Below are 27,793 nucleotides of genomic sequence, written 5' to 3'. Positions count from 1 at the left end.
CCCTCTATACTTTTTGGGGCAGGCATTAAACTAGGTAAGCCCCATGTTCACCATCTTTTTGCGAGTCATATACATTGCTAGATCTTCTCTCTCTGAAGTTTCTAGTTCCTATGGCTGGCTGTTTGGCACAATTTGTTTGGAGTCAGGTGTGGAGTGTGGCTGGTTGAGTGCCTCTTGCTTAATCACAGTGGGGCCAATACTTAGCTGGCGGCAGGCAGTGCGGTTAAAGTCTGCTGCCATCGCTGAACCCGGGAATTCAATGCAACGTCGTATTCGGCAATCAACACTGAATTTCCGAGTTCATTTTTAGCCCCCAGAACTTAACCAGTTAAGCTAATATTCAACGCTAACCAGTTGAGTTCCTAGTGGTTAAAGATAGGACTACTATCATAGTAGAACTACTACTGCCAGTTCTATTTAACTGCTAAACCCAGCGCTAAATATCAGCATTAACCAGCTATATCATGCGATATAGCCGTTAGCCGCTATGTGGCAACTGTAAATATTCAGCAGAGATAACCGGTTATCTCCTGCTGACTATTCACAGTTAACCGGTTAAACACTATTTAAGCAGTCAGTGGCCATTGCCGACTGGTTTAATAGCACTGAATATTGGAGTGTGTTTAGCTGGGCGCACTGCTCAACCTTTATTTGAGCCCAGTTCCTGTGTGGTGCCAGAGTCTATGGTTGAAATTAAGTGTTTTCCTCGGTGTGCTTTCCTGGAATGAGCCAGTGGTAGTGCATCTGTATGCATGCAAGCGTATGGATCACTGCAGTGGGGGGTGGCCTCCATGGTGTGCTTTGCCTTAGGCTTGCTCCTTTCAGGCGAGCTAATCTCTGGTGTGGAGAGACATACTTTCTCTAAATCTGATGACTCTTCTGAGTCAGGCTGACTGTGCACTAGCATGTGCTGGGGTATGAGACTTCGCATAGGCTACAATTTGCTGGCAGAATCTTCTGCAATATGTGGCTAAGCTGGCTCTCCCCGCCATCCTATTTTGTGACTGCTTCAAGTGACTTAATTTGGGCCTCAATGACAGCTGCTTCTCTCTTGCAGGAGCACCACAAAGGCAATGTCTAACTCTGCCTTTCTATGTCCAGAGGAGGCAGCAGCAGCAGTGGCAATAGCCACTGCCTTCTTTCTCTCTTCTTCTAGTTTAAGTTTCTCTGTTTTTATGGCTGTTTCTTGCTGACTGTAAAGAACTTGTGATTCGGTGGCCTCTGCTTCCACTTGCAATTTGATAGCAATAGAACCCATAGCAGACCTGCCGAAATGGCTTGTCCTGTGTGATTTTGAAGTTCTAGAACTTCTAGAGCTATGTCTTGAGGTGCTAGATTATTGGGATTCATTCTCCTCTGCAGAATCTGTGTAAGATTCTGCGTCTTTAATTGCTTCTGTCATCATGGCCTGGCATGTGAGATCTGTAGCTTGCTTCCTTGTATCTCTGGACTAAATTATCTACTGTGCCTTTCCTGATTAGAAATTGGTAATTTTCTTCTGACTTGTGCTGGTACTGCTTATAGATTGATTATAATTGCTCTGTATGGAGGCCATCAGCTCTGCCTTTTTTTTTTAAACCTCAAACATTTCTATCTCCACTTAACCAGAGCTTGTCCAAAAGAAAGATATTTGTCCACATGTTTCATAATTTTCTCTGGCCTTTTCTGTAAGCTTGTGTGTTGTTTTGAACCTTTCTCACTTTCAAGACTGGCTTGTGCTGCATTTACAATGCCCTCTGGTACAGAATGAATATTTTGTTCAATCAGTTCAGAGACCTCACTTTTCTCACTGACTTTTGACTAGGCCACAATTTCTACAATTATTCTGGCAGGAATACAACCTTAGAACAACCTCTGCAGTGAATATAAACCTTGACTCTGTGCCAGAATTGCTACTTTTTTACCAGAGCAAGATGGAGAATGTGAATTAGCTCCTTCCTCTGCTAGTAGACAGCATCTGCTTAATTAATTATATATGTACCTTTGAGCTCTCTGTGCGCAGGAAACTAGCTCCTAAAAGTCTGGAGATGCAGGTGAGAGATACAACTTTCCTGCTTGTGAATATGTGTTAAGAACTGCTCTCTCAGGCTAAAATTCATTGTTATTCACATAGTTCAGCCTCCCACTAGAAATCACACACCGAATGCCTTTAAACAATATAATATTTAGCCTTGATAAACTTCCTCAGAGAGAGTACTTTCTTGACTCTGTACTGAACTGAATGGGTTTCAGAGCTAATTAAGCAGCGCACATTGTGTAGACTAATAATAGCATTCCTGTCACCATACATCTATGCTATGAGTAAACGCACTGAGACTTTATTAAACTGAAACATCCCAAGCTTTTCCCCCCGAGACTCACAAGATTTCACTGTTCTGCCCTCTCACTGGGTGACTGGCATGCAGTGTAAACCAGAGTATAGAACATCACTATGAGAAGACTCAGAACTCTTGAACTTAAATCTTATTTAATGCAGTAATTAAACAATGAAAAATAACTTACAGTTAGATGTGCTGGACAAGGGTTTTTGCCTTGCAAACTGGAAGTCTGCTTTCAACCAGCTCTCTCTCAATGCCAAAGAGGCTGGGAGAATGGCAGCAACACACTGAGTAGTGATGCTGTTTATACTTTTACACTGGTGAAATCTTGATAGAGTCACAGTAGCATGAAAAGCTCATACAGCAGAATACAGCACAGACAATTTTAGTTCACATAGGAGATATGCTGCAAACTAACTCTCTGGACCTAATGGAGAGAGAAAGAGGGGCAACTTGCCCAGCAAGCTTAGAGAACAAGGCAAGCCAACAGAAAAAGTCCCATGTGCTGGACATGTGCTCTGAAAGAGCCTATGCCAGAGAACTACAGGATTACAGGGATTTGTAGTCTTATTATATATCCTATCATCTGCTTCCATGCAAATAGGTTGTAAAATATCCAAAAACCAGAGTAGAATAAGAAGGAATCAAAATATACATAGAAGATTGAACAGACACTACCAATCTCTATAAATGAATATTTTGTATCATAATAGAGAGTTCTCAGAGTATAAACTCACCCAAGCGAGACTACACCGAAATGATTTATGTCTCTAAGGGTGGACAAGCTTCTCAATCATAGAACTTCTCCGTGATTTGTATTTTATTGTGTGAGCAAAACAACACTAGACACGATAACCCCTAATGGGCTAAATGAATTAGTTGAATGGAACACGGTGATTTAAAACACCCCACTTTTTGAAGTTTATTCAATTAGCACTAATTTAAGGGGCATCGATATGACATCACTTCCTGCCTGGGACCAGTTATAATCCTCAGTTTGAACGGAGAACCGAATTAAAGTAGCAGAGGCACTTTCTTTGCTTTATTTCACTCTGTTTAGATCATATTTGAGTTCCTGAGGAAGTTTACACAAAACCCTACAGAGTCGGACTCTTTATGACTTATTAAGGGCATAACAACGCTTCTACATGGGGACAAAACGTTTGATTGGTCCACAGAAAGAAAATAAGTATTTTGGAAAAGACAAAGACAAAGCAATTGAGACATTCTATCCGACTGGAATGCAACATTGAACATTCAGAAGGGGTATACTTTACCCGAATGATACATTCAATATCCAGGAGGGGAGAAATTAGCTACATAACAATAAGTGCCTTATTGCTATTACAAGTATTGGAGACCTCATAGAGGTTTATAAATGTATGAGGCTGGAAGGAGTAATAGATAGGATTGATTGATACAGACACTTTTTACATTTTTTATATTTCTATATTAGGTTATTAACCAGTTGGTAAAAAATGCACGGGTGTGTTGTTTTGCTCACACAATAAAATACAAATCACGAAGAAGTTCTATGATTGAGAAGCTTGTCCACCCTTAGAGACATAAATCATTTCGGTGTAGTCTCGCTTGGGTGAGTTTATTTATTTGTTACATTTGTATCCCACATTTTCCCACTTATTTGCAGGCTCAATGTGGCTTACATAGTACTGTAAAGGCGATCGCCAATACCAGTATGAACAAATACACAGTGATGTTATGGAAGATTAAAGACAGACACATTGGGGAATCGTAAGGAGGAAGAGTTAAGAGTTAGCGTGCACAACTCGCCTATTTAATTTCAGAACTGTTTCCTAAAATCTGCTTGTATACTACTACTTTGTATTATCATCATGCTTACTAAGATCATGCAATACTAAATGTTTATATTACTAACATTCTTCCACTACTCATGATATATTGTAAGCCACTTTGAGCCTTCAAAGAGGTGGGATAAGGTGGGTTACAAATGCAACAAATAATAATAAAATAATAATTAAGTTATGTCCAGTACGAGCTTTGGTTTCGTTGTGTTGCAGGGTTAAGGCATTTAAGTTGGATCGTTAGGGTATGCCTTTTTGAACAGGTTAGTTTTTAGTAATTTCCGGAAGTTTAGGTGGTCTTATGTTGTTTTCACGGCGCTTGGTAATGCATTCCATAGTTGTGTGCTTAGATAGGAGAAGCTGGATGCATAGGTTAATTTGTATTTGAATCCTTTGCAGCTTGGGTGGTGGAGATTTAGGTATGTTCGTGTTGATCTTGATGTGTTTCTGGCTGGTAGGTATATGAGGTCTGTCATGTATCCCGGGGCTTCGCCGTAGATGATTTTATGAACCAGGGTGCAGATTTTGAATGCAATACATTCTTTGATTGGGAGCCAGTGCAGTTTTTCTCGTAGGGGTTTGGCGCTTTCAAATCTCGTTTCTCCAAATATAAGCCTGGCTGCTGTGTTTTGAGCAGTTTGGAGTTTCTTTATGAGTTATTCTTTGCATCCCGCATAGATTCCATTACAGTAGTCTAGATGGCTTAGTACCATAGATTGTACCAAGTTGCAAAATAATTCCCTCGGGAAAAAAGGCTTCACTCATTTGAGCTTCCATATTGAGTGGAACATTTTCTTTGTTGTAGCTTTCACTTGGCTCTCTAGCATGAGATTTCGGTTGATTGTAACTCCGAAAATTTTCAGGTGGTCTGAGATAGGGAGGGTGTAGTCTGGGGTGGTTATGTTGGTGGGTTTGTTCGTGTTGTATTGGGATGAGAGGATGAGGCAGTGTGTTTTTTCTGTGTTAAGTTTTAGTTGAAATGCATTCACCCATGAGTTCATGATGTTCAAGCTGAGTTTGATTTCATTGGTGATTTCTGTTAGATCATGTTTGTATGGGATGTATATTGTGACATTGTCTGCGTAAATGAAAGGGTTAAGGCCTTGATTGGATAAGGCTAGTGGGGTCATCATTAGGTTGAAAAGGAGCGGTGATAGTGGTGATCCTTGAGGTACTCCACAGTCTGCTTTCCATGGTGCTGATATGTTCGAATTTGATTTCACTTGATATGTTCTAGTAGTTAGGAAACCCTTGATCCAGCTAAGTACATTTCCACCAATCCCGAAATATACTAGGATGCTTAGTAGTATATTATGGTTTACCATTTCGAACGCACTAGACATGTCGAATTGTAGAAGAAGTACGCTTTTGCCTATTGCAATTTCTTGTTTGAATTTGGCTAAGAGAGTAATTAGTACTGTTTTGGTGCTGTGGATGGAGTGAAATCCTGATTGTGATTCGTGTAGTATTGAGAATTTGTTTATGTAGTCAGTAAGTTGTTTGGTTACCATGCTTTCCATCAGTTTGACTACCAGTGGGATAGATGCTACTGGGCAGTAGTTGGTGATATTGTTTGTTTTTTTCTTGGTATCTTTTGGTATTGGGGTGAGTAGGATGTTGCCATTTTCCTTAGGGAAGAGACCATGTTGAAGCTTGTAGATTAAGTGGGATGTGAGGTCTGCTATGAAGCGGTGGGAAGTGGATTTTATTAGGTAACTGGGGCAGGTATCCAATTTACAGTGAGTCTTGGAGAACCTGTTAATCGCTTGGTTGACTGTTTCAGCGGTGAGGAGAGAGAAGCTTGACCAGAATCTGTCCGCTGGGTATTCTCCGAGGATTGGGTCCATACACTTGATGAAGTTTTCGATGTTGGTGATGTTCTGAGTAGCGTGTTGCGTAGGTTTACAATTTTATAATTGAAGTATTTGGCAAGTTTGTCAGCAGATGGGATGTCTGTGTTGGTTGTGGTGACCAAGGTGATGTCTAGTAGTTTGTTCACGAGTTGGTATAATGTTTTCGTGTCTTTGTAGTCAGGCCCTATTTTGGTTTTGTAGTATAACCTTTTGGCTTGTCTTATTGCGTATTTGTATTTTCTTTGAGTTTGTTTCCATGCGTTGAGTGTTTGTGCCTCTTTTGTTTTTTTCCATGCTTGTTCACATTTTCTGGACTGTGTTTTTAGATTTTTCAGTTCTTCGTTGTACCATGGTATCGAGTTATGCCTATTTGAGGTTCTTGTTTGTAAGGGTGCTATTTTGTCTAATATGTTTTTTGCATCTTTTATCCCAATCTGAGAGATAGTATGTAGAGTCCGTTTGTGCTGTCGATTTATTATTGTACATCTGTTGCCAGAATGTTTCCAAGTCTATTTGGCCTCTTGTGCTGTAGATTGTGTGTTCTTGTATACGGTATGAGCCCTTTTTCCGCCAGAGTAGGGATAGGTTTAATTTGTAGTGGTCTGACCATGGTGTGTTTGTCCATTTAATATCTGATATTATGGTCTGTAGACAGTTTGTGTGAGATAAGGTCGAGTGTGTGCCCTTTGACATGGGTTGCTTGAATGTGTGGCCATTTGAGGTCCCATAAATGGAGGAATTCCTTGCATTCTCGTGCGTTGGTAGAGTTTGGGTCTTCTAGGTGAAGGTTGATGTCTCCCAATACTAGTATATTGGGGTTGGTTACACAGGTGTTTGATATGAAGTCCATGAAGTGTGATTGGCACTCGTTTCAATTACCTGGTGGTCTATAAAACAAGACACAGTTTAGGTGGTCAAGCAGGGTAGTGTGGTGGATTCTAATTGAGGCCATTTCAAGTTGGGATGTTATGGACTCGGCAGTGGTTATGGTGGTGAAGTGGGATCGATGGATTAGTGCTATGCCTCCGCCTCTCTTTTCCTTTCTGGTCCAGTGAGTGATTTTGTATCCCGGGGAGCATAGGTCTAGGATTATAGGGTCCTTTTGATCATGGATCCAGGTTTCATTGAGAAAAGCAGGTCAAGGTTTTCTGACATGATCCAGTCTGTTATTATTGCTGCTTTATTTACTACGGATCTGGCATTGATGTAACCCACTTAAATTTTTTTGTAAGGGTCATCTATATTCAGTGTTATGTGGATTTTTGTCAGTTGTCGTTTCTTTGTTGGTATGGGTTTGTTATGACCTTTCTTTCCCTTATGTTAAGGTTGTCTGCATGTTGGTGTTCTTTCTTTGCTTTGGTTGTTGTCAGTTTGGTGAGGTGTGGTGTATCTGGTCAGACTTTGATGGTTATGTAGTATGGGTATGATGTTGCTTTCAGCGGGTGGGGTGGTTTGTGTTAGGTGGATCAGGGATAAGGAGTAGATTGTTAGGAGCAGTTTACCGGTGTTAATTACGGTATCAATTCGCTTAGGGCTGCTATTAGGCAGTGCTAGATGGGGTGTGCTAGGTCTTTGTTATTTGGGTTGGAATCTTGTATTTTGGTCTTGTGAGTTTTATGTGTTTTCGTCTTGGCTTTGGGATGGAATTTTGTGTTCTGGTCTTGTGTGTTTTGTGTAATTTCGTCTTGGCTTTGGGCTGTTGAGATCAGTAGTGGCTCTGGGTCCTTTGTAATGTTGGTGAGTAGGGGAGGTGGATTTATGGATTAAATATAGGTAGTTTACTCACAGTTAGTTGTTCCATATTGAAGATCTGAGGGACAAATGAAAGAGGCAAGTCAAGGATAATCCCTAAGCAGTGGAATGAGTGGACCGGTTGGAAAGATGAACCAAAGAAGTCCAAATATGAAGTTGACATAGAAAGGCCTCCGGAAAACCAGCATACTATGGTTGATTTGTGTGTGTTAGAAAGTTCTAACATACACACAATGGGGGTAATTCTATAAAGTGATCGCTAACACTTACACACTAAATATTTGTGTAGATATAAAATAAAATAAAGTAAAAAAAAAAAAAAAAGAATAATGGCATACACTTGCATATATGTGTGCACACACATATAAATGTCAACATTCTGCCTAAGTGTTATTCTGTAAATACATGCATATTTTACATAGCATCTACTACTACTACCACTACTAATCATTTCTATAGCGCTATTAGATGTACGCAGTGCTGTACACATTATATGCAGGTACTTTCTCTGTCCCTAGAGGGCTTACAATCTTAAGTTTTTGTATCTGGGGCAATGGAGGATTAAGTGACTTGCCCAAGGTCAAAAGGGGCTGCAGTGGGTTACATATAGGTGAAGTGTGGGTAGGACTCAAACTTACATGCGTAAATTAAAAAATACTATATGTTACGCACATACCTCCAGCATTCAGCCACAAGTAGAACACCACATGGTCCACTAAGATCTGCCTTGTGCTGAAACCGCACTGCCTGAGATAAGACATCTTCTGCATTCCCTCTCATTTCTACATGGCTAATTGCTACCTCTGTGCAGTGGCTTGGGAAATTCTGTTGAGTTTCTGTTTTTATTCCATTGCATTTAAAAAAAACTGTTTTATTTGGTATTTAAGCTCACCTTTTGCATTCCCTCTTCTCATTTCTACCTGGCTAATTCTTACGTCTGTGCTGTGGCTTGGGCAATTCTGTTGAGTTTCTGTTGTCTGTTTTTATTCCATCGCATTTTTAAAAAACTGTTTTATTTGATTACCTGGGCACTGCATTTGAAAACTCATCTCTGTTACTAAGAGCTTTTAAAAGTGTTTTTGTGAATTTGGCTTCTGCCTATCCCCCACCTGGTCTCTAGGAGGCAATTTTTGAAGAGCTGAGATGTGGCTGGCTGACCTCCTGAAATAGGAAGCTGAGGGACACCACATGGTCCATTGAGTTCTGCCTTGCGCTGAAACCTCACTGCCTGAGATAAGACATCTTATGCATTCCCTCTCCTCATTTCTACCTCGCTAATTCTTACCTCTGTGATGTAGCTTGGGCAATTCTGTTGAGTTTCTGTTGCCTGTTTTTTTATCCACTGCATTTAAAAACGGTTGCAGTTTCACAGATAGCACAGCCTGCAGATCTTGCTTCTTAGGCCATTCCGTCTTACCCCTCAGCCCAAACAAGGGTATAGTAAGGTGGTTAATACAGCCTTGGAGATAGGTTTCACAACTAGCGCATTCTACAGATACTTGGTTGCATAGACTTTTCCACTCTGCCCTTCAAACCATCTACCCCAAGGGTGAGACTGCTAAATAGTGTGCCTAATCCAATGTTTATCTCCAGCAATTAATTATATCCTAACTGCAACTGTTTTTGGAAAGTATATCATTTTTGATTGCAGTAACTCTCCAGCCTTCTGCTTTGGATTAGGTGTATTTTCTGTTTTTAGATTAAAAGGATCTCATTTAACATATAGACTAGTTTGTTACTCTTTTACATACATCTACTAGAAGAATATTAATTTACCTTCTCTTTCCCTTAAAATTGTTCCCATTAATAGCAAGGAAGTACATTTAACTACACCCACAGAGTAAATCTGAACAAGTTCCTAGATATCTCACAATAAATCTATCTGCTTCCTGTATCCCTCAGAACTGGTGTAAAAATAAAGTTGAGATTTGGTAGCCCTTTCATTTCCTTTGATCCACAGGCACAAAAAGCTCCTACACTTGAAATATGGCAAAGCAACACTGTGCCCCTAAAGCTGCAGCTCCTATTACAGCTATTGCCTCTGTCCAGACTGAAGCTTGGTCCAAGGCAAGATTCTGTTTTCATGTGATAAATGTACGCACATTGAATCCATCATGAAAGAAGTACAAGAACTAAGAGAGGAGGTGATAAAACTAAGAAGCATCTGTGACAACCGGAAATTCATCTCAGAGATGCATGTTGAAGTATTGGGGGTCTCCAGCAAAGGGAGAGAAGGAGACTATGACAAAATGAGAAGAACGGTGAAAAAAACACTTAGAGGAGCAACTGCGAGGGTCAAAAATTTACATCAGGCGTGGATGCTCTTCAAAAACACCATCCTGGAAGCCCAGGCCAAATATATTTCACGTATTAAAAAAGGAGGACGGAAGACCAAACGACAGCCGGCATGGTTAAAAAGTGAGGTGAAGGAAGCTATTAGAGCTAAAAGAAAATCCTTCAGAAAATGGAAAAAGGAACCGACTGAAAATAATAAGAAACAGCATAAGGAATGTCAAGTCAAATGCAAAGTGCTGATAAGGAAGGCTAAGAGGGACTTAAAAAAAAAAAAAAGATTGCGTTGGAGGCAAAAACACATAGTAAAATTTTTTTTTAGGTATATTAAAAGCAGGAAGCCGGCAAAAGAATCGGTTGGACTGCTAGATGACCGAGAGGTAAAAGGAGCGATTAGGGAAGACAAAGCCGTAGTGGAGAGATTAAATGAATTCTTCTGTTGAAATGGTTCATAGCCCTGGAGGCAGAAGAGCCGAAATCATCTCAAGAACAAGAGGAGACAATGATCAATAATCCCAAAGCCGCTGGATCGGTGGCCAATAAGAAGCGAAATGTAGTGGGTGTTTCTCTTCTGAGAGGTACTGAAGCACCCCATCTGCTGACCAGACATGATGGTCCAGGGAGGTGTACTGTCTGCCTGGTGCCAAGATTCAAGATGTAGCGGAAAGATTGCCTAGACTCATCAAGCCTACTGACCACTATCCTATGCTGCTCATCCATGTTGGCACAAATTATACTGCTAGGTATCCTACTGAACATATCAAATGTAACTTTTTTTTTTTTACATTTGTACCCCGCGCTTTCCCACTCATGGCAGGCTCAATGTGGCTTACATATACAGGTACTTATTTGTACATGGAGCAATGGAGGGTTAAGTGACTTGCCCAGAGTCACAAGGAGCTGTGGCTGAAGTGGGAATCGAACTCAGAGGGTAAAGCACCTAGGTGCAAAGTTGGTGTTCTCATCAATCCTTCCTGTTGAAGGTAAAAGCCGAATGAGGGAAGCTCGCATCCTGAAGCTAAATGTGTGGCTGTATGGATGGTGCCAACACGAGTGCTTCAGTTTCCTAGACCATGGGATGATTTTCCAAGAGCTACAGAGCACTGATGGTGTCCATCTTTCAAGGAAGGGATAAAGTGAATTCAGTAACAGACTGGATAAAGTACTAATGTGGCCTTTAAACTAAGTCTGCTAGGGATGGGTGATAAAAGCTCCAAAGTAATTTATACACCCCCCCCCCCCCCCAGGAGGTAAGACATCAAATACCATTACAGAAAAAGGGGGGGGGGGGGAAGTAACATCTAGAAAGCTTTGAATACCAATGCCCTTAGTATAAGAAACTATTTTCTAGATCTAGAGGCTGCAATGATAGAAGCAGACTTGGATTTAGTGGCAGTCACGGAGACGTGGTTCACAGAGAGCCAAGACTGGGATATAGTTATACCTGGGGGAGCAAGATGGCGGCCCAGAGAGAACACATAGAGGGGCATAATCGAACGGCGCCGGCCATCTCCGTAGCCGGCTCCCTAAATAGGCGGAGCCAGCCGTATTGTCGAAAAAGATGGCCGGACATCTTTTCCTTCGATTACACGGTTGGCGCCGGCTAAATCTCAACATTCAGGTCGAATACTCTGAGAACTCTCCATTATCATATAAAATATTCATTTATAGAGATTGGTAGTGTCTGTTCAATATTATATCTATATTTTGACTCCTTCTTATTCTACTCTGGTTTTTGGATATTTTACAACTTGATTTCTACCAGGGATTTATTTTGGGATTGTTATTTTCCATGCAAATAGGGGCAGAACACTCACAATAATCTTTGTGACACTATAAATTACAGAAGCTATATCACTGCATATAAGCATTCGATACACTGACAGACAGAACTCTGATTTTTGACCAACTGTTTCAATTAGAAATATACAAACAGTAGGGTTTGTACATCTAGTAGCACTTTAGAAATGATAAGTAGTAGTAGTAAAATTGCTAGACAACTGAGATTCACTGGCCTTGAGCAACCTCTATCATTCAGTTTTACTCAAACTTGGCAGCAACAATTACTTCATGTATAACAACAAACCTAAGGGGTACCACACTGAAGAAGCTGAAGTTGAAATTTTGCAAAACATTTGGAAGCAATTCTATTGCACACGTCTAAAACCAGGTTAAATTTAATTTGATTATCCTACAAATCAGACTCGGCTGAGGGTCTTGAGAACACAGCAAGAAAACCCTGGCTTGGAAAGATTGTTGAATAATTTCTTTTCAGATTTACAAAATAACTATTTCCAATGGAATTTTCTAAACTAAAAAAATGACAGGTTAAGGACTCTCAATGTGGAAGATGCTATAACACAAGCATTCCACTGTCTTCCATTCTTCTCCCCAGCTTTACCTTCACAGTGCAGTCCTTTGAGCAGGATGCAAACAGGTATCCATTGTGGGAGAAGCTGAGATGCAAGACCTGGTCAGTGTGCTCTGTCAGTGTCTGCACTTTGATGCAAGGGATGGTATCATAAAGACGTTTGAACTCCTCATACCAGGACACTGCTTCTAAGAGTCAGAAAGTGAAAACTATTAATCCAAGCAAACCGTGGCAATGAGTTTCTAAAATATATTATATAGACCAACAAAAGGCTAGAGGCTTCAGATATCAACATAATTTTTAAACACAGGTGATTATGCTTAATGTGACATGCACCAGCCTGCAGGAGATATCTTGTACTAGTGGTCCTCAAACCTGTCCTGAGAGGCCACCAGCCAGTCAGATTTTCAGGATATCCAGAACAAATGTGCATGAGATAGATTTGCATATAAATGAAGGTAGTAGGCTCTTTCATGCGTATTCACTGTCGATAGAATGAAAACTTGTCTGGCTGGTGGTCCCCCAAGACAGGTTTGAGAAACATAGAGGGGCATAATTGAACGAAAACGTCTATCTCCATGGGCGTTTATCTCCGAGAACGGGTCCGTGAAGGGGCGGACCGAACCGTATTTTCGCAAAAAATAGACGTCCATGTTTTATTCGACAATTTGTGAGCTGGGCGTTTTTGTTTTTCAGTGATAATGGAAAATGAAAGCGCCCAGCTCAAAAACGAATAAATCCAAGGCATTTGTTCGTGGGAGGGGCCAGGATTCGTAGTGCACTGGTCCCCCTCACATGCCAGGGCACCCTAGGGGGCACTTTTACAAAAATAAAAAAAAAAGGTAAAAGAGCTCCCAGGTGCATAGCACCCTTCCCTTGTGTGTTGAGCCCCCCAAATCCCCCTCAAAACCCACTGCCCACAAGTCTACACCATTATTATAGCCCTAAGGGGTGAAGGGGGGCACCTACATGTGGGTACAGTGGGTTTGGGGGGGTTGGACGACTAATAAGCATTAAGCAGCACAATTGTAACAGGTAGGGGGGGATGGGGCTGGGTCCACCTGCCTGAAGTCCACTGCACCCCCTAACAACTGCTCCAGGGACCTGCATACTGCTGCCAGGGAGGTGGGTATGACATTTGATGGTGAAAATAAAAAGTTGTGAAACATCATTTTTTTGTGGTGGGAGGGGGTTAGTGAACACTGGGGGAGTCAGGGGAGGTCATCCCCGATTCCCTCCGATGGTCATCTGGTCATTTAGAGCACTTTTTTGGGACCTGTTCGTGTGAAAAAAGGGTCCAACAAAAGTGTCCTAAATGTTCGCTACAAACGCCTTTATTTTTTCGATTATCGCCCTAACGCGTACATCTCTCCTCGGTCAATAACCACGCCCCAGTTCCACCTTCGCCACACCTCTGACACGCTCCCATCAACTTTGTCCACATCCGCGACGGAGTGCAGTTGAAAACGTCCAAAATCGGCTTTCGATTATACCGATTTATTCGTTTTTGTGAGATAAACGTCTATCTTCCGATTTGGGTCGAAATCTAGGCGTTTTTCTCTTTCAATTATAAGGTGGATAGTAACATAGTAGATGACGGCAGAAAAAGACCTGCACGGTCCATCCAGTCTGCCCAATAAGACAACTCATGTGTGCTACTTTTTGTGTATACCCTACTTTGATTTGTACCTATGCTCTTCAGGGCACAGACCGTATAAGTCTGCCCAGCACTATCCCCGCCTCCCAACCACCAGCCCCGCCTCCCAACCACCGGCTCTGGCACAGACCGTATAAGTCTGCCCAGCACTATCCCCGCCTCCCACCACCGGCTCTGGCACAGACCGTGTAAGTCTGCCCAGCACTATCCCTGTCTCCCACCACCGGCTCTGGGACAGACCGTATAAGTCTGCCCAGCACTATCCCCGCCTCCCACCACCAGCTCTGGCACAGACTGTATAAGTCTGCCCAGCACTATCCCCGCCTCCCAACCTCCAGTCCCGCCTCCCACCACTGGCTCTGGCACAGACCGTATAAGTCTGCCCAGCACTATCCCCGCCTCCCAACCTCCAGCCCCGCCTCCCACTACCAGCTCTGCTATCCAATCTCGGTTAGGCTCCTGAGGATCCATTCCTTCTGAACAGGAAACATTCTTATACATGAGCCTTCATTGGCGGAGGCAATATCATCCGTTGTGCACAACTCTGGTAGCGAAGAAGATCCGCTTTGCAGTGCAGTACCCAGCGAGACTCAGAGTCATGATAAAAGACACATGGCAGACATTTAACTCGGAGACTGAAGCTAAAACATTTTTGGTAGACCATAACATCATTGAATCCCTGTAATCTGGCTCTGAGGCCAGTGAGTGAGAGAGATATCAGAAGGTTTGATGTGATTAACTGCACAGTTATTAATAGGATGGTTACTATTGCAGCCTACAGGTGGGATGGGGACCCCAGGCACAAAACGGGATCTTTAATTCTTCCCCTGAATAATAAGGGGAGGGAGTGGGTCAACTGTAGGGGAAGGGAAGGTTGGGGGGGGGGGGAAGAGGGATTTCCTGTAGTTTTGTAAGTTTATGTATGCTGTGGATGGCTATATGGCAGACAAAAGCAGAAGGATTAGGGGAAGAAATCGGGGTATGGAGGGACCAAGGGGAAAGCCCTAAATTTAAGAAGACCCAGTTGGAACAGGCCGCGCTGGATTCTCTGAGTGGAGGTGAGGGGATTACAGTATGCCAGCCCGGATAATATCATGGAACGTGGGGGGCATTAGCAACCCCATAAAAAGAGCAAAAATATTGCAAGCTCTAAACAGACACAGGGCAGACGTGGCCTGTTTGCAAGAAACGCGATTGAACGATATAGAACATTCAAAATTGCGTAGAAGCTGGGTAGGAGAGTGCCACTCAGTAGCAGCGCGGGGGCGGGGGGGAGGCCTAGCTATTTTAACTAGGAAAGGAATATCATGTACTGTAGAGGTGCTTGAACAAGGCAAGCAGGGCAGATTTCTTGTTGTAAAAATATGGCTCCAAGGGCTTGAATTTTTATTAGTAAACTTATATGGCCCGAACGAACATATCCCTGGGTTTCTTAGTGGGTTGGCTAATAGATGTTTACAATATAAAACAACAAAAATAATAGTGGTGGGAGATTTCAATCTAGTCTCAGACCTACAACAAGACACTACAAGTTTGTCATCTTCCTATTACTCGGGGCAGAAGCGTAAAGAGTTTTTCATGTTCCAAAGAATGTTGGACTTAGTCGATGCATGGAGAATATTACATCCAGGCGAGCGAGAGTATACCCATAGATCTAGAGCCCATGGCACGATGGCGCGATTAGACCACACAATGGTAGAGCGATCACTATTCCCTATGGTCACCGCAGCAGAGGTGGGTCCGGAGGAGATATCAGATCACTCTATAATTTGGCTAGATCTGGAGATGCCCACAGACAAACAAGGAGGTGGGGGCTGAAGATTCCCAACGTTCTTGTATAATGATTTACACTTTAAGACATTTCTATGTAAAAAATGGGAAGACTATGAAAAGAATAACAGTGAATACGCTCAGGGTCGAATTAGTTTATTCTGGGCCGCCTCAAAGGCAGTCCTAAGAGGGGATGTTATCGCCTATTGCAGTAGGAGGAAAAAAATAAGATTGGCGAGTATCTTGCAGCTAGAGCAAAAACTACAGAGGGCAAAAAGGAGATACACAAGTAAACCTAATCAGACAACATTAGATGAGCTAAAAGTTATACAGACCACATTGAACACCTTACTACATGAGCGAGCGACACGGTCGTCTCTTTATTACAAATATCGGTTGCAAAGATTTGGGAACAAATCAGGAGCCCTTTTAGCACGGATTATTCGGAATTGGGGGGGCCCCGGGCGATACCTGCTTTGCGGGATGCACAGGGGACGCTCACCAGTTCTAGAGAACGTATAGGACAAATGTTTACCGAATACTTTTCGGATCTATATGAAGCCAGCCCACAGACATTTCAACAACAAACGCAAAGATTCCTAGAGGGGCTTAGCTTACCCAAGTTAACAGACCTAGAAGTTGAAAAATTAAATGCCCCATTGACTATGTCTGAACTGCAGCAGGCCATTAAATCCCAGAAACTCCGGTCGGCACCAGGCCCCGACGGGTTTACAGGGGAATACTACAAATTGCTTCCCCCCAGTGCGTTGTTGGCTTTGCTGGAGTACTATGAAGATGTGATCGGTCGGGGTCGGTTTCCCCAGTACGCTAATGAGGCGCTGATCACGCTGATCCCCAAGCCTGGGAAAGCAATGGATAGAGTGGAGTCATACCGACCAATATCGTTGTTGAACGTTGATATAAAATTACTTGCCAAAATTCTAGCTAACCGGTTGGCGGACATTTTACCTAACCTAATAGGCCCAGAGCAGGTAGGATTCGTGCGGCAGAGACAAGCAACACAAAATGTACGTAGGCTCCTACTGGCCATGGCAACTTGCTCGGAGGAGGGGTGGCCAGCGTTGGTTGTTGCCTTAGATGCAGAAAAGGCATTTGACCAGGTCCGATGGGATTATCTATTTAATGTATTGGGTCAGATGGGATTCTCAGGATGGTATCTACAAGCGCTTAAATCCTTGTACTCACATCCTACGGCAAGGGTGCTGGTCAATGGGCTCCGTGAAAATGTGTTTAAAATAGAAAAAGGCACTAGGCAGGGCTGCCCCCTCTCGCCCCTGCTCTTTGTATTATCTTTAGAGCCTCTACTGTGTGCACTCCGAAAGGAAGATAAAATCAGAGGTGTTTCCATAGGGACTCGGTGTATCAAGGTGCTGGCATACACGGATGATCTACTGTTGACCCTGACGGGTCCAGGGCGGTCTGTAAAAGAACTGTTAGATAAAATTACACAGTATGGACAACTTTCTGGGTTTAAATTAAATGTGTCCAAGTCAATTGCGATGGGAATTGGAGCAGACGAGGGGAAAGACTGGGGAAACAGATTACCTTTTCAGCAAGCGAAGGACCACATAAAGTACTTGGGAGTGGTGGTTCCGGCAGACATCAATAACTTGTATGATCTTAATATTAATAGGCTTCTGAGAGAGACAGAAACTAGCCTGAAGGCGTGGGCCGGGCTCCCTCTTTCGTTATTAGGCCGCATTGCCCTATTCAATATGATCATAGCACCCAGGTGGTTGTATGTATTGCAAATGTTGCCATTGTATATAAATAACAAGCATGAACGAAAGTTGAGGTCTTTAACGCAGAAATTCCTCTGGCGGGGCAAAAAAGCTCGTCTCGCATTTAGCACGCTCTGCGTGCCAGTGGAACATGGTGGACTGGGGCTGATGAACATAAGATATTTAAATATTGCTAGTGGTATGAGGACAATTAATGACTGGTTCCGAGGCACAACAGATTTCACAGACACTCCACTGGAACTCGAATTTACAAAGGGGACTCATTTTAGTAATTATTTACACTCTGCTGGGATGCCGATGCCTCGTGTTTTGAAACGGACAAAGATTATGCCATGTGCGGTGGCAGTCTGGAAATGGATTTGCAAACTCCACCACTTTTCCTCGAAAGTGACACCATACTTACCAATCTGTGGCAATGCAGCATTTGCTCCGGGACAGTTATATGCAGTGTTCCACAGGTCGAAGAGACGAGGGATGGAATACTTAATGCAAGTAATTACTAGAGAAGGACGCATGAAGTCATTTATTGAAATACAAACAAAATATGGAATACAACAAAATGAAAAATTCTTTTATGAGCAATTGAAACATTATGTGACTTCACTGCCTTGGGAGTCCTTGGCAGAAGATGCACAAGAAGAATTATCATCGGCATTCTCCCTTGGAGCTCAGCAGAAGGTGCCCTTATCTTACCATCACCGCTACATAAAAGATACAGCAGAAGAGCCGGATTACTTGCGTTTGGCTCGACTGTGGACAACAGATCTTCACACCGAAATTAGTGCAGCCCAGATTAGGTCCCATGTGCTGTCAATAAGACGAATCACATACCAGTCTATACATTGGGAATTACAATACAAGTTCATGCTGCGCGTGCATGTGCCCCCCAAGCGAGCATTTTATATGGGACTCTCTCCCTGGGGGGAGTGCCCGAAATGCAGAGCAGAAGGAGCAAACTTGGGGCACATGTTTTGGCAGTGCAGAGAAGTGGAGAGATTGTGGAAAGAAATCATCAAATATGTAAACTCACTTTGGAAACAATGTTGGACTTACAACTCAACCCTTTTGTTTGGTCATCTAATAATAGGCCGCCCCACAGAGAAAGGCTTCACATCATTTGTTCAACGAGCTATTATTGTGGGCAAACAAGTCATACTAACAGAGTGGCTATCGACGAGAGGCCCGACACTTCAGCAGTGGAGGACACGCATGATATGGATGCTACGCATGGAAAGAATGAGCGTGCCTGATGTCAACTCGCAAATGGGAATACAATTTCAGCAGCGGTGGACCCCATTTTGGAACACTCTAACCCCATCAGCACGAAGTTATCTTTTGAACTTACAATAGCATACAATAGTATATTGAGAATGACTGTCAAGAATAAGGGAACTGTTTGTGTGTGTGTGGGGGGGGGGGGGGGGGGGGGGGGAAGGGTAGGAGGTTGGGGATAAAAAAGGAAACGGATGGTTAACAGTTGGTTAATAGATGTATTAAGTGATTATATGGTTCTGTTCACCAATAAAAATGATTTAAACATACATGAGCCTTCATTCATGCTGTCCTAATGTTTTCACCCCATCTATTTGTCAATGACTTGTAGTGATAATACGGATTCAGAATTATGTGTCCCACTATCTGTGAGCAGACCTGAAAAGTTCTTCGGACAAATACAAGTGCTGGAGAACGGGAGATTCCATTGTAAAACCTTCTCATGCTTATGAGGAATGAAAGGACTTTTCTCTCTACTTTTCATACCAGAGATTTATGACTGATCTCAAATTATCAGACTGGTTGAATTTATTATTCAAAATCTCACCTGGGTGTCGTGGCACATCTTGGTCGACCCTGTAATATTGGTAAAAGAGCTTTTTCCACAAAAACTCATCCTGGGCCACTGCATGCCATTGCCGACACACTAGCCCCACAGATAACAAGTCTTCATGATCCAGGCTCAGGAAAATCTGATAGAGAATGCTGTCAGGGAGGAGGGGATAACCCCCAGCATCCATCGTGTCATTCTGTCGCCAGCAGCACTCTGGAAAATACACAATCAGATCCAGAAACAAAGACGACAAACATTTTAAGGGGTTCTCATACTAAATGTAATAATAGTAAAGGAGAGCAGAAAAAACCCTATATTCCCATCCAATCTGTTCATTTATCCCTGTCCAAAATGTTCAGGGTAGTCCTAGAATATCAAGCAAGCTCAGGGAGGTTCCATCAATCCACTGAAGGATAAGTTTAATAGATCTTTGAGCTGGGAGAGGTTTCACAACACTGGAGAAGAGTGGCTGTGATCCCTCTTTACGTTAGACTGTGGTTAACCACTTCTGCACTTTGAGGGACGTAACCCAGTCAGGTTTTCAAGATTTCCACAATGAATAAAGTGGTTTAAAGGAGGAATTGTAGGTTAGTGTTAGGCAAAATAAAAATATAAAAAGCAAATTTTATCAACTAATCTCCATAGTCTTTTCCACTTAGTTTTAAAAACTTTGTACCACAGCATTAACAGATAGAATCTAGCAGGCACTGCAGGATCTAGTTTAGTATTAAGGGGGAATAAAGAGAGAGAGAGAGGGAAAAGCAAGCAGGACCTAATTTAGTATTAAGGGGGGAATAAAAAGAGAGAGAGAGAGAGAGAAAAGCAAGCATCATTAACTAGTTGCCACAGAGGGGCATAATCGAACGCGAACACACATCTCCATGGGCGTCTATGTCCGAGAACGGGTACGTGAAGGGGCGGGACAGACCGTATTTTCGAAAAAAATGGGCGTCCATCTTTTTTTTTCGATAATACGGTTTGTGCCAGGCAAATGCATCGGATTTGTGCGGATTTGAGCTGGGCGGTTTCGTTTTCCAGCGATAATGGAAACCGAAGGCGCCCAGCTCAAAAACGAACCAATCCAAGGCACTGAGTTGTGGGAGGGACCAGGATTCGTAGTGCACTGGTCCCCCTCACATGGCAGGACACCAACCGGGCACCATAGGGGGCACTTGTAAAAAGCAAATAAAAAAATTTAAATACCTCCCATACATAGCTCCCACCCCTTGGGTGCTGAGCCCCTCAAATCCCCCCCAAAACCCACTGCCCACAACTCTACACCATTACCATAGCCCTTATGGATGAAGGGGGGTGGGTACAGTGGGTACATGTGGGTTTTGGGGGCGGTTTGGAGGGCTCCCATTTACCACCACAAGTGTAACAGGTAGGGGGGTGGGCCTGGGTCCACCTGTCTGAAGTGCACTGCACCCACTAACAACTGCTCCAGGGACCTGCATACTGCTGTGATGGAGCTGGGTATAGCATTTGAGGGTGGCAAACAGGCTGGAAAAAAAGTTCTTAAAGTTTGTTATTTTATGGTGGGAGGGGGTTAGTGACCACTGGGGGAGTCAGGGGTGATCATCCCCGATTCCCTCCGGTGGTCATGTGGTCATTTAGGGTACTTGTTCGTGAAAAAAAAGGGTCCAAAAAAAACGACCCAAATTCTTTTTTTGATTATCGGCCGAGGGTGCCCATCTCTCCTCGGTCGATAACCACGCCCTAGTCCCGCCTTCACCACGCCTCCGACATGCCCCCATCAACTTTGTCCGTTTCCGCGACAGATTGTAGTTGAAGACGCCCAAAATCGGCTTTCGATTATACCGATTTGGGCGCCTATGGGAGAAATGCACCTCCCGATTTGGGTCGAAATATGGGCGCCTATCACTTTCGAAAATAAGGCGGATAGTGTACAAACCCTTTTCCCATAGTTTTAAACTGAAATTTTCTCTAGAAATAGGCATATTCCTATAGTTTTAAACTGAAACATTTTCTAGAGGTAGAAACTAGAAAGCCAAAAACTCTTGTTCTATAAAGGAAATTATTTTCTGTTCCTTGGCTGCTGGAGAGGTAGCTCATCCAGCGACCTCAATTAAGTGTTAATTAAGGTGTGGGGAAGTAGAATACTTGAATAGGTTGCTGAGTTGGCTTCAAAGAGCCTGTTTAAAAAAGGTCCCTTAGATTCAAAACTATATTAAGAGGAAAAGTCCCACTGAACTTTCTTTCTGAGAAGTTCCGAGAGAAGAGGCCATTTCTCTGGTAAGTGAACACTATTTTGCTTTGTGCTTTGGGAACTTAAAGATTGGGGTTTAAAGGAGGAATTGTAGGTTAGTGTTAGTCAAAATAAAAATATAAAGGAGGAAGTGACATCACAGGCTCGAATGGCAGCATGAAAACGGAGCTCCCAAGATACTGCCAACAAATAGCTTAAAAATTAGCGATCCTCCGCGAAGTATCAAGCGAGACATGTCTCTAACTGGAGGGCAGGTGCGCTGAATCAATTATGCCTACATCTGAGGTGAAAACAGTTGATTTACAAGCATATGCATTTCAACGGAAGGCCATGTCTCCTGCTACGCATACCGAGAAATGAGACAGCCAACAGCTTACGCAGGAGGTGGCGGGCCTCAATGTGAATGGAGAGGCAATGGAACTACAGCACGAAACATGGCCCACACTATGCAGTTGGCTTCAAGAAATCAGGTCGGATCTAAAGGCAATGTGCCACGAGCTGGCAACGCTGGGAACGGACCTTAGAGGAGAAATAGCAGAGCTGAGCAGCCGCGTGGCTGAAGCGGAGTTGGGCTTGGAAGAGCATGCTGAGTCGTTGACTCTTGTCAGCTTGCACCTCTCCGTGCTGTCCGCTCTCCCTTAGACACCCCTCCGTGCTGTCCTTCTTCGCCCTCCCAATTGGGGCTAATCCTCCTACTTCTATTAGTGCTGCAAGCTCCTTCTTGTCAGTACTCCACCACAACTCCTGCTTCTGCCACTAAGTTCACTCTAGTCAACAGTAAGCCAATTAGTTCCAGGCCCACCCTCCTACCAAACAGGATCTTTCTCTTTGTGAAGCCCAGAGAACTCCCTTCTGTCCCATGGGCTTTCCCTTAGGGATAGTCCTGCCTCTACTTAGAGCAGACCCCGTATTCGGGGTAGTTAAGATAAGCCACCGAGTTTACTTACTCCCTGACCCTCTCCAGCCCCGGTTAGGAGGCCAAATGCTTCTCTACTAGTCCTGTTCTGAGCACAGGCCCCTTTAGTCTCTTTCCCTCCCCCCCCCCCCCCCTGTAGAATTCTAATACAAAGTTCCACTTGCCATTTCAAATGTTCTTCAGATCAAAGCTTTTCCCCTACTATATGAATCCACTCCTTGGGCTAGCAATTCCTACTTGCTACCCTAGGGACCCACCTCCCTCATTTGTCAGCACTGCTTCCTGACAACCACCCACACAGGTCTGGAATTCATACAGTTTTCCCCTGGACTTACTTTTCTTTAGCCCCTTTCCTGCTACGAGCAAAAGCTGTCAAGTCCATCTCCTCAGGCTCCTCCTCCCCTCCTGCTGCTTGCCAGTCCATATGCTCGTTCACTCCCTCCCCCAGCAGGTGTGCCTCATTCCCCTCCTCAGACTTCATTTCCCAATCAGCCTCCTCCTCCCCCTTTCTCCGGGAAGGAAAGTCCTCCCCCTCCTGTTTCCTACCCAACTCAGGCTTCTGGGACTTGTAGTCTCTGTAGTCCCCCTCGCTCCTCTTGAGCTTCCTATATGGAAGGAGGGCCCCCCTTCTCCCTTTCCCCTTCTGTTTATCTACCCATTCCTCACATACCCCCCCCTTTAAGTGATTGCTAGCCCTCTGCCTCCTCCTACTTTCTCCTTCAGGGCTAGCAATCCTACTCAGAACATCTACATGGGGCAGCAACTTCCCTGCCCTGTGCTCAATGCGATACTGAAAGGGCTGTAATGCTAGATACCACCTCGTCAGTCTCGCATTGCTATCCTTCATTTGTGCTAACCACTTTAAAGGAGCATGGTCAGTAAACAATTTGAATGGCCTCCCATCCAGGTAGAATTGACATTTCTGTATGGCCCATTTTACTGCCAGACATTCCCTCTCAATGGTTGCATACTTTGTTTCATGGGGGAGCAACTTTCTGCTTAAATATAACACTGGGTGTTCCTCCTCCCCATAAGCTTGCGAGAGCACCGCCCCCAACCCGGTACCCGAAGCATCAGTGTGCAGGATAAATTCCCTATCGAAATCTACTGCCCTAAGCACTGGTTCCTCACATAGTGCTTGCCGAAGGGCCACAAATGCTCCCTGCTCTGCTTCTCCCCACCTTAACCGATGGGGCCTGTCTTTTTTTAACATTTCCGTCAAGGGAGCGGCCAAGGTAGCGAAGTGAGGAATGAATCTTCGATAATACCCCACTAGCCCCAAAAATCCCCTCAACAGTTTCTTGGACTCTGGTCGCGGAAACAGTTGAATACTTTCCACTTTCCCCTGTAACGGCCTTATCTGTCCGTTCCCTACTTTATAGCCCAAATACTTCACCTCCCTCTGAGCCAAATAACATTTCTGGGGATTAAGAGTAAGCCCGGCTTCCCTGAAAGCCTTCAAGACCTCCCCCACCTGAAACAGATGCGACTCCCAGTCCTGACTATGAATGATGACATCATCCAGATAGGCTGCTGCATAAGCTTGGTGCGGTCTCAACACCTGATCCAACAGGCGTTGGCAGGACGCTGCAGCCGAATTCAAACCAAATGGCATCCGTTTGAACTGAAACAGTCCGAGAGGAGTGCAGAATGCTGTTTTTGGCCTGGCTTCAGCCGAGAGCGGAATTTGCCAATAGCCTTTTGTCATGTCAAGTGTTGACAAATACCGGGCTGCCCCTAGTCTATCCAGCAATTCCTCTATTCTCGGCATCGGATACGCATCCGGCGCCGAGAGGGCATTAATTTGACGGAAATCCATACAAAGGCGCCATGTTCCGTCAGTTTTGGGCACGAGCACGACCGGGCTTGCCCAGGGGCTATGTGACTCCTCAATCACTCCCAACTTCAACATCTCTCTGACTTGCCTATTCACCTCCTGCTGCTTCCTGGGAGACAACCTATGTGGCCTCTGCCTTATCACCTTCCCTTCCCCGGTAATGATATCATGTACAATCAAATGCGTTTCCCCTGGGTAAGGAGTCAGCACATCCGTAAATTCCCCCAAAAGAGCCTTTATTTGCTCCTTTTGGGGTCCGTCTAACTCCGCTCCTACTCGCACCTCCCCCTTGGAATTCATCTCAGATATCTGGGGGCCTAGATCCTCCTCCACTAAGTCCTCCGCAGTGGCCCAACATACTTCTCTGACATGCCAGGGTTTGATTAAATTGACATGATAAGTCTGTTTTCTTCCCTGCTCATTCCTCATCTCATAAGTAACCGGCCCCAATCGTCTGATTACCGTCATCGGTCCTCTCCAGTTACCACTAAATTTGTGAGGGTTATCCGAGACCATAATCAGCACTTTATCCCCTATTCCAACCTCCCTTTCTTGAGTTTTTTTGTCGTATGAAGCTTTCTGATATTGCTGGGCCGCCTGCAATTTCTCTCTAGAGTAGGCCCCCAACCGCCTCAGGAGCTCCTTTAGATCGTGTAGGTAAGCTACCACGGTGCTATCTTCTAGCTCCGGGGGTACCCACTTCTCCTTCACTATGTCTAAGACTCCCCGGGGAGCTCGCCCAAAGAACAACTCGAATGGGGACACCCCTAGAGAGGCCTGGACACACTCCCTCGTTACATAAAGGACAAAGGGTAGTAACTGATCCCATTTCTCTAAGCTAGGGCCCAGTCCCTTCCTAAGCAATGTCTTCAAGGTCTTATTAAATCTTTCTACCAGTCCATTTGTTTGAGGGTGATACGCCGAAGTGCAAATGTGGACAATGCCGAAGGCCTCCCATACCTGGGCTAGTGCCCGTGATCTAAAATTGGACCCCCTATCAGTAAGCACCTCCCGAGGAAACCCCACTTCACAAAAAATGTGAATCAGTTCCGCAGCAATAACTTTGGCCGATATGCTGCGTAAAGGAACCGCCCACGGGAATCTCGTAGCCATATCCATAATCACCAAAATGTAAGCGAACCCCCGGGTAGATTTTTGAATAGGTCCAATTACATCCATTGCGATCCGCCCCAGCGGAGTCCCTATCCGGGGCAATGGATGCAAAGGGACCCTCCCCGGACTCTGTTCGGATACCTTCTGGCATAAAGGCCATGACTCACAATAATTTCCCACTTCTTTATATATACCGGGCCAATAAAAGCGTCTTAACAACTGGGAGACAGTATTCTGAGCTCCTTTATGTCCCCCCAAAGGGTGATCATGAGCCAGCCGTAACAGTAGCCCCCGAAACCCCCGGGGCACCACTAACTGTCTCCTACCGTCCTCCCTTCCCTGCCCAGCATTTTCCCGGAAAAGAAGTCCCTTATCAATCACAAAACCCGGGCCCTGAGCTCCTCTGGCCCCCTCCCTTGCTCGCTCCCAGGCATACTGCAGAGTGGGGTCTGCCTGCTGCTCCCTCTCAAAAGAAGGGAATTGTTCCTTTACCTCCCCTGCCTCCTCTGGGAAGTTAGTCTCCTGCTCCAGCTCCTTCATAGCTAGAGCTCTCTGCCGCTGAACTGCCTTCTTATGCCCCCCGGTATCTCTGGTTTTCCCTGGGTCCCCCAATACCTCTATCTGGAAAGGGAATATACCCGATAAAGTCTGCTCCTGCCCCTCCCCCCCTTCTGCCGCTACCGAGTAACTACTAAGCCTTCTCTCTCCCTTAAATACTGTGAGAATGGGGGCCAGTCCCTTCCCAAGATAAGGGTTTGAGGCAGCCTGGGCAGCACCGCCACCCAGACCCAATGAGCTCCCAACGGTCCTACTATCCTCACCTGCCGCAGCGGGTATCTACTAGAAGCCCCATGTACACACTGTATAGTGACCTCCTGTTGCCTCCTTCCCACTCTTCCAGCCCCTTTCACCCTGATCTGTTCCCACAAGGACTGGGCCATCATGGTTTGATCCGCGCCGGAGTCCAACAGGCCTACCACCTCCACCCCCATCACCTCCACTTGTTGGCAGAACTCCTGCCTGACCCCCCCTCCCTCCCTCCGGCCACCAATTGCAATTTAACCACACAGTCCCTCCGCACATGGCCCTTCCTCCCACACCGATAACACATTCTCTCATCCCCCTTACCCCCCTCCCAACTCCTCATAGCCTTTCCTTCCGGAGCCTTGCCCCCCTTGGGACCACCCAGACCACCCCCCGGCTGGGTCCCTTTGCGGGCACAATGCTGCGATTCTAGGAAGCACTCCATGCTCTGAATTGCTTCCTCCAGGGTTCCGCAGCCCCGCTTAATCAACTCTACTTGAAGCCCCCTTGGCAAGGACTCCAAGAACTGTTCCAGAACTAGATCTTCCATTATCTGTTGCATTGCCCTTCGTTCTGGCTCTAGCCATTTCCCAGCCAAATCACTTAATTTCTGAGCCAGCACCCTAGGCGTTTCCCCTTCTACCCACTTGAACTCCCGAAACCTCCTCCTGTACGCATGTTTACTTAGTCCAAACCTGTCCAAAATAGCTGCTTTCAGCCTGTTATAGTCTGTTATGTGTCCCGTAGGCAGGGCCCGAAAGGCAGCTAAAGCCTCCCCAGACAGAGCAGGAGCTAGTCTTATCGTCCATTGCTCCTGCGGCCACCCCGCTGCCACCGCCACCCTCTCAAAGGCTCCCAGATAATCTTCAATGTTATCTGCTTCAGTCAACTTTCCCCACGGAAGCCAGTTCACCCCCACATGCCCTACCAGTCCAGGAGGTCCCGCGCCCCGTCCATTAGCACCGCCCTCGCCAGGCACCTGCCCTCTGCCGCCGCCTCGTAGTAGTTCCTGAAAGAGGTCCAACAGGGGTTGTTGCTGAGCTCTGGAAGCCGCCAACGACTCCTCCATAAGCTTATGTGCCATTTCTTGCTGCTTTTGGAACTGATGGGTCATAAAGGCGAACATCTCCTTCGGATCCATCCCGACTACCTGGACCCTCCACCTACAAGGAAAAAGGAGAGAAAAAACACCAAGTGTGGCCTTTTCACAACACTCTTACTTCTCCCTCCAACCCCTCCCAGCTCCCGATATGCTCACCAGAAGCTGGAGGGTTTTCCGCCTGCGGGTTTCAGCTCCCCAGCTTTCCTGCTTGGATCTCTCCTCCACGTCCGTCTTCGGCTCACTGGAACACGGGGCTCGATTCAGAATCCCACCACTGCCACCATTTGTCAGCTTGCACCTCTCCGTGCTGTCCGCTCTCCCTTAGACACCCCTCCGTGCTGTCCTTCTTCGCCCTCCCAATTGGGGC

General features: G+C 44.9%; 1 protein-coding gene across 5 annotated transcripts in view; it reads right to left on the bottom strand.

Moving 5' to 3' along the window:
* The window catches only part of FBXW5 (F-box and WD repeat domain containing 5), a 249,011-nt gene that overhangs the window by 128,358 nt on the left and 92,860 nt on the right, over positions 1-27,793 (bottom strand). For 4 of the 5 annotated variants that reach the window (XM_030206924.1, XM_030206923.1, XM_030206922.1 and 1 more), the window contains exons 2-3: positions 19,419-19,637; positions 12,440-12,597 (exon numbers count right to left, since the gene is read on the bottom strand). In XM_030206924.1, the coding sequence (XP_030062784.1) occupies positions 12,440-12,597; positions 19,419-19,611 (351 nt within the window). In that variant the 5' untranslated portion in view covers positions 19,612-19,637. The remainder of the gene's footprint in view (positions 1-12,439; positions 12,598-19,418; positions 19,638-27,793) is intronic. The other variant, XM_030206925.1, reaches the window with a different exon arrangement.

Source organism: Microcaecilia unicolor, chromosome 6 (assembly GCF_901765095.1).
Source record: "Microcaecilia unicolor chromosome 6, aMicUni1.1, whole genome shotgun sequence".
Lineage (NCBI taxonomy): Eukaryota > Metazoa > Chordata > Amphibia > Gymnophiona > Siphonopidae > Microcaecilia > Microcaecilia unicolor.
The sequence above is the reverse complement of the archived record's forward strand: the minus strand, read 5'-3'. Positions and strand labels throughout refer to the sequence as shown.